The 11,232-nt window shown below is 24.0% G+C and overlaps 1 protein-coding gene across 1 annotated transcript; it reads left to right on the top strand.

Annotated features, from left to right (window-relative positions):
* Nucleotides 1–1,166: 1,166 nt before the first annotated feature.
* LOC145844230 (ciliary microtubule associated protein 1A-like) lies at nucleotides 1,167–10,330 on the top strand. The gene is made up of 7 exons (XM_082951601.1): nucleotides 1,167–1,272; nucleotides 4,847–4,968; nucleotides 5,252–5,455; nucleotides 5,733–5,834; nucleotides 6,235–6,335; nucleotides 7,952–8,092; nucleotides 10,176–10,330. Exons 2-7 carry the CDS (start codon nucleotides 4,863–4,865, stop codon nucleotides 10,251–10,253), a joined length of 732 nt encoding a protein of 243 aa, XP_082807727.1. The 5' UTR covers nucleotides 1,167–1,272; nucleotides 4,847–4,862; the 3' UTR covers nucleotides 10,254–10,330.
* The last annotated feature ends 902 nt before the right edge of the window (nucleotides 10,331–11,232 follow it).

The following is an 11,232-nucleotide window of genomic DNA, read 5'->3' as shown; positions in this document are numbered from 1 at the left end:
GGCGTGATTGAATATGAAAAAGGTCTTAATTGTGTTTGAGAAACATTTTGAAACTTACACTAGATATTACGAAAAATTTGAAATTACACTGACCAAGGTTTGCCAAAGTGGGCCATTTTAGAAAGTTAGAGGGTTATAAGCTGCAAAAGGGGGGAGGGCATGAAACCATAACTTAAAACTTACACTATACACTCTGGAGTTCATGATGAACAGCAAAAAAAGGTCTTAAGCGTGTATAAGGATAGTTTTTTTTCGAGAAATCTAATTAGAGGAGCCAATTTATTTTTTAACTAAAGAGACTTTATAAAAAACATTGGTCTACATTCAAATTTGAAAACTTTGTATTAAACGTCTAAGGGTTATTGGTTTATAAAATAGTTTTGTATTTAAGTGTTTTTAACTACTTTATTAGCGAGCATGTTGCAGAACTTTAAAATTATTTTCTTGTTTCTGAAATTTAAACTACTTATACTCAGTTTAGTTTTCAAAATTCCTGTAGTTTAAGTAAAACTAATAATAAGTAAGCTTATAATTTTTTAAATTTAAGTAAAAAGCATTGAGTTAAAATTATCTATGGTATAACACTACGAAATTAATTCTAAACTTGTTCAATTTAGAATGCGGCGTATGAAATTTTAACGTATTATAGTAACATCTAAAATCATATTACTTAAAAGTTTAATTATATATCTTATTTTGAACTTAACTTAAGTTTGCAAACTTTTAATTTAGTATTACCAGAGTGTATGAAATAAAAATAGTAATACTGTACTAAATAATTTGCTTCTGTATTAGTTAGCTGTAACTTTTCTACAAGCGTATTTTGTTATGTTATGACTTCATTTTTTATTAAAACTTTTTTTGATTGTATTCCTTACATTTTAGATGAAAATGCAATAATTTTTAACAAAAATCTATTCTTTATCAGTAAACAGCTTAAAAGATATTTTTCAGTTTTCGTCTAGATTTTATTTTGTATTTTTTTGTTTTCTTAAGGTATCGGTGAAATTCGCGAAGTTAAACAGTACAGAACCCTTATATGATATTGTAAAACTAAACTTCACTTTTGAAAACTTAGTTTGCCCTGACTCTAACTGAATCACTTTATAACAGCTAGAATTAAGATGTTGATTGTCATCATATAGTAACCAACTGACAGAGTAAATAATTTACATTTAACATTTCATGTTTGTTTGTTTTATTTATTAGCAAGCTCTAGCCTTTGCCCTTTTGACTGTTTGGAGTCATTATATTTGTGTTTCTGTTAAATAAGTGAGTTTAATTATTTTTAATATATTAAAAATAACTTTTATTTTATTGCATAAAAACAAAAATTACATCGGAATCATAATAACTTTAATTTGTTACTACATTTTCAAAACTCAAAACTTCTTTAGCCTTTACCCAATAAAAGTGTATTTATTTTAGTTTGAAAAGTTCTTAACTAGTTTGTATTTATTCTGACACAACACATAACTTAAATGCTAAAAAAAAAGTTGGTTTAAATATAAATTTCAATGGTGTATTTTAGTGTGCATTTTATTAAAACCAAAATAACAAATTTCATAAATGAATTTTATATCAATTTTAAAATAATTTTGTATTTTTGACACATTTTTTTAGTTTTCATATAAAAACTGAAGTATAATAATATTTTTATCATTGTTTTAAAGTTATAAATTAAGCTTATATTCCAACTATTTAACAATTTACAACCTCTCTTAGCTGATTATATGTAGATACAAATTTACAATCATGGAAAGTTATAGAATTTTGATAATTCTATTAATCATTAAAGAACCTAAACTGTTGAAAATTTTAAGAAAAAAGTTTTGGATTTTCTAAAATATTAAACTTAAAAATATGTTAAAAAACATTCCTTAAAACATCTACATTTGCTTTGTTCTAAGAGAAGCTTCTACTACTATAAGTATTATCTTTAGCCTATCTAATGTTTTGCGCAACATTTTTGTTGAATTTTGTTCTTTAAAAATTTTTTTTGGGACTTAAAATATTAAAAGAAAACTTTTAAGACAAATGTTTCATAGTTTATAAAGATAAGTTTTGGATTAAAAAAAACAAATCCATACAGTTAAGTTTGTATAAGTTCCTTATGCAATGAACAAAACTTGCACTACTGTATATTTTTGTTGACATTTTTATTTAAAAAAAATTAAAAAGATATCATGTTTTACAATTTTGTTTGACTTTAGTCTTAGTTATCATTTATAAAACATTCAAATGTTTTCATTATGGGATTTTAAGATAAAGAAGCCAGAATAATTGTAAGCATATATTATAGTTCAAAGTTTCTATGTGTTTTAAAACAATTTTGTTATAAGGACTTTATAAATTTTAATTAAAAAAATTAAAAAATTACAATTTTATGACATAAAACAAAAAGAAAACATTTTTTTTTATTATCTTAAAAGTTTTTATTTCTTTAATTTTGTTGCAACAAAATTTTCTAAATATTGACTGTTTAAGTTTTCTCCTTCCAAAAGAAACCTATTGTACTCTTTGGCTTTGACTGGTTATATCTCAAAAGTTATTTTGTCTTTTTGTAATATGTAAAAAGCAACTTGTAGCTAAGTTAAGGGCAGGGGAGTGTAAATCATTATTTTTTTACCCTTGATCTTATTCTGATAAGGTTTAATTAAGATATAAGTTGATTTTTACAGAATTAAAAAATTTAAAATAGTTTTGAGACATAGCCAATCAGAGTCAGAGACTACATGAGAGACTTAAACTAAAACAGCAAATAACTAAAAATCACTAAAAAGCTATCTAATATATTTTGAAATATTAAAAATATAAAAGTAACAATAATTTTTGACAAAAAAAACAAAAACAGTTTTTTTTGTTTATTTTTGTTTCAAATTTTTTTTAAAATATTTTTACAATAGAATTTTCAAAATAGTCCAAGGAACACTTCCTGAAAGTAAGAGCTAATTATCTCAAAAAGCGTAGTAGGAGATAGATTTTTGGTGAATTAGTCTTTTTTTGCATCTTTAGTTTTGGCCTCCCATAAGGAACCTATTATATTCTCCATATTTGACCCACTATATCTCAAAAATTATTTTGAATGTTTTAAAATCTGTAAAAAGCAACTTGTAGCTTAAGTAAAAGTCAATATCAAGTTGTGAAGAAAGTTATTTACCTCCTTTTCCACCTATGGCCTTAAAAATCTGTGATAGATCAGATAAAGCTCTAATAAGATATACTTGTGAAAATCAAGGTGACTTCCTTTTGGCCTTAATTATGAATTAGAATTTGGATGTGTATGTACTAAATGTGTTTAAAAGTAAGACAGTTAAGGCCATAGGGGGTGAGCCTTGTTTTTTACAAGTTGACCTTATTTTATAGAGTTTTTCTAAGCTTTAAGATGCTTTTTATTGTTTTAAAAAACTTGAATTATTTTTTGAGGTATGTCCAGTCAAAGTCCGGCCGCATAATAGGTTCCCTATGGGAAGGAAAAACTAAAACAGCAAAAAAGACTATTTTATTTAAAATCTATCTTTTCCTGCATTTTTCAAGCAATCTTCTTCATACTTTCCCAGTCTAATCTTTATACAATAACAAAAAATGCTACTTTAGACTTTAGTTTTTAATAATAAAAAATATTTTAATATTTTTAAATATTTATTTAATTATTTTTGTCATAAAGTTTTTATTTTATTAATCATTAAAATTTATTAGTAAATTTTTTTTATTTTAGTATAAGGAACATTTCCTGTAAATTTGAAGAAGATTGCTTGAAAAAATGAAGGAGGAGATAGATTTTTAGTGATATTTAAAATTTCCAAGAAAATAGTTCCTAAAATTTTGCGGTCCATAGGCTTGTATTGGAAACTTTTTACAAAAAATAAGATATCCCAAAAGTTAAATGATATTTTTGAATTCTATAAAAACTGACTTGTAGTTTGAACTTTTAGCTTTCATATAAAAGCCAAAGTTAATTTTTGTAAAATAAAGTGTTGGACCCCCTTATGGCCTTAATGACATTTTGTTTATTTAAATAATAGTTGGCTCTTGTATAAATGCTTTAAGTATAAACTATATGTCAGTGTTGGATCATAAAAGTATTAATTATAATATAAGATATAAATATTCAAAATTTAAAGTTAATTGTTTGCTAATAGAGATCCTAGTGAAGCAAGTTTACTGAAATAAATAATTATGAAAAATTATCACAGTACTCTTTCTTTATAAAACCAACATATGTTTCTGTGCGTTTAGAAGTTAACAAACTTTAACAGAGCTTTGTAAAAAAATAAATATCATAAGAAAAGAATACATTTATACAATATACATATACTTTAGCTTCTATTCTTTTCTTACAGTATTTATCTTTGAAAGTTGAAGCTCTGTTGAAGTTTGTTAACACACAGAAACATATGTTATTTTACTAATGAAAGAGTACAGTGAAAATTTGTTGTTATGATATAAGATTTATTTATTACATAAAAAGTTTTTTTTATAAAATTATTGAGCATACTTTTTACATTTGTTAATTTTCATGAGAATTTGAAATTTATTAAAGTTCTATTTTCTCCTTTATTTTTAAACTGACCTTAAGTATTTAGAACATGATCCTTGCATTATTAAAAAAAGTCTTATTTTAACAATTTAAGAAAATTATTATCAAAAGGAGTAATATTATTACTTAAAATGTTGAAAGTTCTTTGTTTCCTTTGGTATATTTGACACCTTCCCATTTTGTATAGCTCCCCAAATTTAGTACAAAACTGTTATCCTTACAAAACATTTTAACAATACATTATCTAAATACTTTTTTATATTCTTGTAGCAAAGAGCTTTTATCAAAATAAAGATTTACTTATAGGTAAAAAGCCCCTAAAATGGTAGACAATTACCCAGGATCATGGAGACCTCACAGACCAAGAGGTCCAATTGCTGCCATGTTCAATTCTCCTGGACCAAAATACATGTTGCCTGGTTCAATTGGTAAGAAATTTTAATTATTTAGTTTGATAATAGATGTTAAGCAACAAATGTAATTTTTAAATTTATACATTTTTTTTAATTTTCTCACATGTTATTATAGTACCACTTATATTTATAATTCATTTTGATATTTTATTATTTATAAAACAAATATTTTCATTTATATATTTAATGTTTTTAAAAACTGCAAGTGTAGATATAACATTAGTTTAATAAAAGTTATTCAAAGTTATTTATTTTAGTAAGTTTATATAACATTTTAATTATCTTTCAAAATTTCCAGGTAAACAGAACCATGATATTCGTAAGCAGGTAAATCCAGCTTTCGTCTTTGGAGACAGGACTCACCACAAGGAACATTGGAGAAGTCCTGGACCCATCTACAAAATTGAGAAGAATTTCACAAGATACGGAAAAGATGGAGTCCCTGAGTTCACTCTAAAGAAAAGGATTCCAAACCTGAAAGTTTACAATAATCCAGGACCAGGTATACAGTTGCAAAATATCAGTATATAGATTATTTCTATGTTAATGTAGATTAAATGTTTTCAATTTTTTTGAAGATGTATTTTTGTTATATTAAATACCTGCCTCCAAAAGTAACTACAGTTTCTAATTGCACTGATAAAAAAATTATAATCTGAATTTAGTAAATTAAAATATTTTCAAAGTTTAATTTATAATGAACTGATATTTATGTGTATAATAATTGAAAGTATAATATTATACTTATTATACTACAATTATTCTTATAATTATTAAAGGAACATACGCGCCTGAGATGTGTGGACCAAGTAGTAAATTCATGGCACCAGCTTACACACTTCATGAGAGGACCAGACTGTCCAAAGCTGACCACAGTCCTGGTTAGTTGTCACTTGTTAATTTACTTGATACTTTTTAATTCTACAAATAATTTTGATCAATAAAAATTCAATTCGTCTCATTTTTAAACGTTATTAAAGTTTTGCTGTATAAATTTTTTAAATTTATATATAAAACCAAAACAACTTTAAGAACAAACAAGTTCATAACTAAATAAATTAAATTAATAAATATACTTGTAAAAAACTTAGTTGACTGTACCTTTATATACTTTTTTGATTAAAATTGATTTTAATTACAAACATTATCATACCTGATAATTTTTTTCAAGTTGTATAAGTAATATGAATATAAAGTTCTACGGTAGTTACACTTTTTGTATGCTGCTAAAATATCATTTACATTTTTAAAATTAAATTGTTTGATAAATGTCATCAAAAGGGGCAGCAGATTACAAATTGCCTTGTGTAATGCAAAAAACATCTTGTATTTTTACAAGTGGTAGAACTAAACACCAGTCTATTTACAAAATAGATGAAAAAGTCAGTTACATATCAATTGCATGTATAGTGTTGACTGTAAAAATGTCTGTTAGAAATGTGAAAGCTTAAGTGTTTACTACTGAGTGAATTTATATTGTATATTTAGTCAGAATTTTTTTAAACTTTGTGAGTAAAGCAAAATTTTTGATTAAAATTCTAGAAAAATATGCACTTTATTTTAATTTAAGTTTACCAAATCTTGAATAACATACATACTTAACAAAAAGTTAGTAAGTTATTGACTTGTGTATTCTTGTTTGTATAATTTAATTTAGAAAACAAACTTTTTAGGGTATTTTTAATAATAATATTTTTTTAGTATAAGCTAAAAACTTTTACTTTTGTTTCTTTATATGTGTTTTAAAATGTAGCAATAAGTATAAAAAATAAGTTAAGTTACCAAATTTTGCTAAAATAATAGATAATTGGAATATACTTAATAAGTTAGGAGTACTAAATCAGAGTATTTATTCTTTAGCTTAATTAATCTTGTGGATTTTGTTAATATCTATTTATTAAAGAGTTAATAGACTTATTTATTTAGTACAGCTAGTTCATTTTAACCAGTTTTGTTTAACCTATTTTCAAAAACTTAATAAAAGTTATGGAGGAAAGTTATAACTTTAAGAACAGTTAATATTTAAAGTTTTTGAGTTTTTTGTTGTTTTTAGGACCAGCTGCTTACGGATTGAGAGACTTACTTGGATCTGCTCCTAAGTATTCCTTGTATGCTAGAAGAAGTACTAAAGATAAATTTAAGGTCAGATAGTTGAATATTTTTTATTGAGAAAGTTTAGATAAAACTTTTATTCGCACAGTTTAAAAAATATTTCTAATTAGTTAGTATGTATTATAAATATTGAACAGAGTTATATTAGCTTATTTTGAAGTGATAGAAAATATTATAAAGATCTTATAAAATTCAAGATAGTTGAAATAAGGTGTTTAAAAAATCTTACGTAAAAAAAAAGATTTTTAATAACGAAGTGTGTAAAGCTTGTTTACTTAGTATTATTTTAGTTTTTTATGTTTAAATTTAGTTTTTTTTTGTTTAAAATTAAAGTAAAGGCTCAAAATGTTTCTGTATTATAAAAGCAATCTTAACTTTTGAAAGTTATAAACTTCTTAAGCTGAAAACAAATTTTAATTTAACTTAACTTTTATATGTAAAGTGTGATACTTCAACAGCTTTTTCAAAATCTTGTTTAAATATGCATGAGTATTACAGTAAAGAAAATTTTCTTAATAAAATATTAATGTTTTTTAATTTAGTAACGCTTTTATGTCTTGAATTTTTATTGTCATTTTTGTTGTTAATATTTTATGTCGAAGAATGAAAAGATTATTAGACTTTTTTTATGTAGTTTGAAACCAAGTTGTTTACTAAAATTTTCCATTTTTGTATTGACAAATGTAAAAAGCTATTTTTTTTTTCACTTTTAAATTCAGTTTTGTGTGATAATTAGCAAATTTTTTTTAGAGTTTTTGTAAGAAATTGTAACAAATAAAGTAATGAAATTATTGAAAAAATTTAATTACAATCCTTAACTAAAATAAAGTCTGCATATGTCAAAAAAACTACTTTCTCAATCACTAATATTATTTATATTTTTCAGTCCCCCGGTCCTGCAGCTTATGGGCCAACCAAGTCTTGTATTAATAAATTCTGTGACCCAATGTACAGCATGACCTCCAGAAATTACATGCCAACCGGAAAGTCTATTGGTCCAGGACCTGGTCAACATCGCCCCGAAGAAGTAAGATAAAATAAATAGTTTTTTAGAATAATATCTAAGTAGAAAAATTTGTTTGTGCTTATTTGATCATGTAAATCATTTAAAAATGTAGTTCATCAATATTATTCTGTACTGTTTTTTTGACTGAGTCAAAAGGTTTAGTTTAAAAATGAGTTTTATAAAATTAAACAAGAAAATAGAAAAGTATCATAGAATAATTAAAACAATTTAGATGAAGTTTAGATTTTGTTAGAAATTTTGTTTTGTAGAAAATTTGAGAAGAAAAACTTTTAAAGTTCTAGTTTTTAGTTGAGTGATTTTTTTCAGTATTACCGAACTGGCAAGCAAGCTCCTCAAAAATCTTTTGGTGTCAGACACAGTATTTACTGTGGACTTCCTAAATTCAACCATGATGACATTTAATTCCAAATTGGAAAAAACAAGTTACAGCAATAAACAAAACTAACAAATTTATTTGTTATTTATATAAAATCCAAATACACTTACTCTTTTTTTATAAAAAATAGAACTAGAAAAACTACAGCTACTTTATTCTATCCATAAACAGTAAATCACTTAAAATTAACTAAAAATTTAGATAATCACATTTTATTTAAAACTAAAAATACACAAACTTTACAATAACACAAATAGTTCGGGCTTAAAATATAAATTCTTGACTTTTTTATTGCAAAAGTCCAAGTTCTGTTTAATTAAAGTATGGTAAAGTTAAATTGTATTTAATTTCTTTATGTAGTAGCTTTAGAAACTATTACTTTAAGGTTTTTTGTAAAACTTAGTTCAAAAATTTAAGTTGTTCCTGTCTAAATTTCAAGTAAAGAATATATTTTACTAGGATTTTAAGTGTTACTGTGTAAGCCATCACCACACTGAAAAACTCAAACTAAATAAATACAGGCAACCAGTATTTAAGTTGATGTCAAATTAAATTATGTGTAACAAGACACCAAGCTAATCCATAGACTGCTAGATTAAATTTTAATGCAGGGTAATACAATTACATCACTTTTTGTAAAAAGCCTAAACAAATATATTATTCAAATAAATATTGTCTAATGGAAATTTTTTTTGAATTATAATGTGGTGTAAGTTCACGATGAAGAGCAAAACACACGTTTAGGCGTATTTTAAGGGTAGTTTTGAAACTTTTACTGTATATTGTGGGAAAGTTTCAGAAATTAAGGCGCTATAAGGCCGTAAATTGAAACTCATTTAGATATTCTGGAATTGATGAAAAAGAGCAAAAAAAAAAGTTTCAGACGTATTGAAAGTAAGTTTTTTAAGAAATCTTGTTGGAAGGGGCCATAGTTTTTTGATTTAACCTAACGGGGCCTCATGAAAAAAAGTTAGAGAAAACTCTGGCTTCAGATTGTATAAAATTTTCAAACTTTTCTCAGTAACACAAAATATTGCTATCTGCAAAAACTTTTTTAGTTCAATAAATATGTATGTGTTTATTCTAAACGCTTATGTTTATGAGTTTTTTATTGATCAGTTAATAATAGAAATTTAGAATCAATTGTAAAGTTATAAATTTTATTAAGAAAGTTTTTAACAAAGTCAACAAGTATGTCGTAAAAAAATTTAATGAATAATTAATTTATTATTTATAACAATCGAACTTCAAAAGCCACTTAACTTAAGGATATGCTAATTTTATGTTTCTAAAAAAGTTTTAAAGTCTAAAAAATAAGGAAAAACTTGTAGTTACATATTTATATGTTTAGTAGTAAAAAGTATGGTAAAATATAAATAAAGTGAGTAATTAAATTGGTTTTACTTAGTGATATAGTTTAAAGATTATGTTTGAAAAACAGATTCTTTTTGTAAACTTATGTTGTTTCGTTATAAAAACTAATTTGAATTCATACACAGACTAGCTGAGGATTTATTTAATTATGTTCAATTGTCGCTATCATAATATTGAATCTTAAATAACAAATACATATTTACAAATAAGACTACAAAAACTATTTAACTTTCTTAAATTATTTGTTGATTTAATTTACAACAATTTAAAATTTACTATATATATGTTGAGTTTAAATTTTTTATTAAAAATAACTAAACTGTCATGTTTTAGGCAAATGTCCACAAAAGAAATGGAAAGTATTCGTTTGGACTAAAACATTCACAATATCAGCATCATTTGATTGTTTGAAAGCTGAAACCAACACATTTGTACAATAAAAACCAATTTAAATAAATATTTTAACTAAGTTCTTTACTAAGTGCAATAGTTTCAATACATATCGATAAAATTTTTTTAAAAATCAAATCTAAATACAGTTTAAGTAAAGGTAGTACCTGAACTTCTAATACATTGTTTGCTTTTTGAAGTGATAAAATTGTACTTGTTGAATATATTGTTTCATGAAATTATTTTAGCTCCTTTAAAATACGTTATAAAAAATAATATTTTCAATTTCAAAACTGTTTTTTGTAAAAGTTTTAAATATTTTTTGATACAACCAAAATTACAAGCATACAAATGAGATAAAAATTTCAAATTTTATGTGCAATATTCGAAAAAAAAGGTGCAAAAAAGTTTTATGTATTAAGTAATTTGTGTTAAAAAAAGTTATTTTTACAAGTTTCTAATTATGAAAGATTTAAATTTTGAAGAACCTTGAAAAATTTTTAATCAAAGTGTAGCAACTATCGTTTTAATAAAAGTAATTTGTTCTGTTTAAAGAAATAATTGTTTGTTATATCTTAGTCTATAACTTAATAAAATTAATACCCAACTAAATTTAAGTACGAAGTAATATTTATTTCAAAACAACTTACTCTGTATTTTTATCATTTGAAATAAAACTATATAGAAAATTAGAGTTTAAAGCAAAACTTTTTACAAATTCATTTTAAACTTAATATTAATAATACGTTACATTCAATTAAAGTTTAAACTAGAAAGTCTGTAGCTATAAAAGTCCGAATTAAGCATACAAACTTTAAAATAATAAACTAAATAGCTTACTCTATAAAAGAGTATTACATTTTGTTTAAAGTTTACCTTTTACACATTTTATATGAGAATTAAAATTTATTAAACAGCTAAACACTTAGCCAACCTTTTAAAGTTTTTAAGTTGTATTAATTATATGTGCAATTTAATTAGAAATTAAAGTATATACAAC

This window comes from Thalia democratica, chromosome 9, assembly GCF_965202585.1.
Source record: "Thalia democratica chromosome 9, ktThaDemo2.hap1.1, whole genome shotgun sequence".
Taxonomy (NCBI): Eukaryota; Metazoa; Chordata; class Thaliacea; order Salpida; family Salpidae; genus Thalia; species Thalia democratica.
This window is presented reverse-complemented; position numbering and strand designations above follow the sequence as displayed.

Coding starts and splice junctions, on each gene's coding strand:
- LOC145844230 (XM_082951601.1), top strand. CDS start 4,863: ATGGTAGACAATTACCCAGGATCATGGAGACCTCACAGACCAAGAGGT. Junction 4,969..5,251: donor CATGTTGCCTGGTTCAATTG/GTAAGAAATTTT, acceptor CAAAATTTCCAG/GTAAACAGAACCATGATATT. Junction 6,336..7,951: donor TTTACAAAATAGATGAAAAA/GTCAGTTACATA, acceptor TATATTTTTCAG/TCCCCCGGTCCTGCAGCTTA.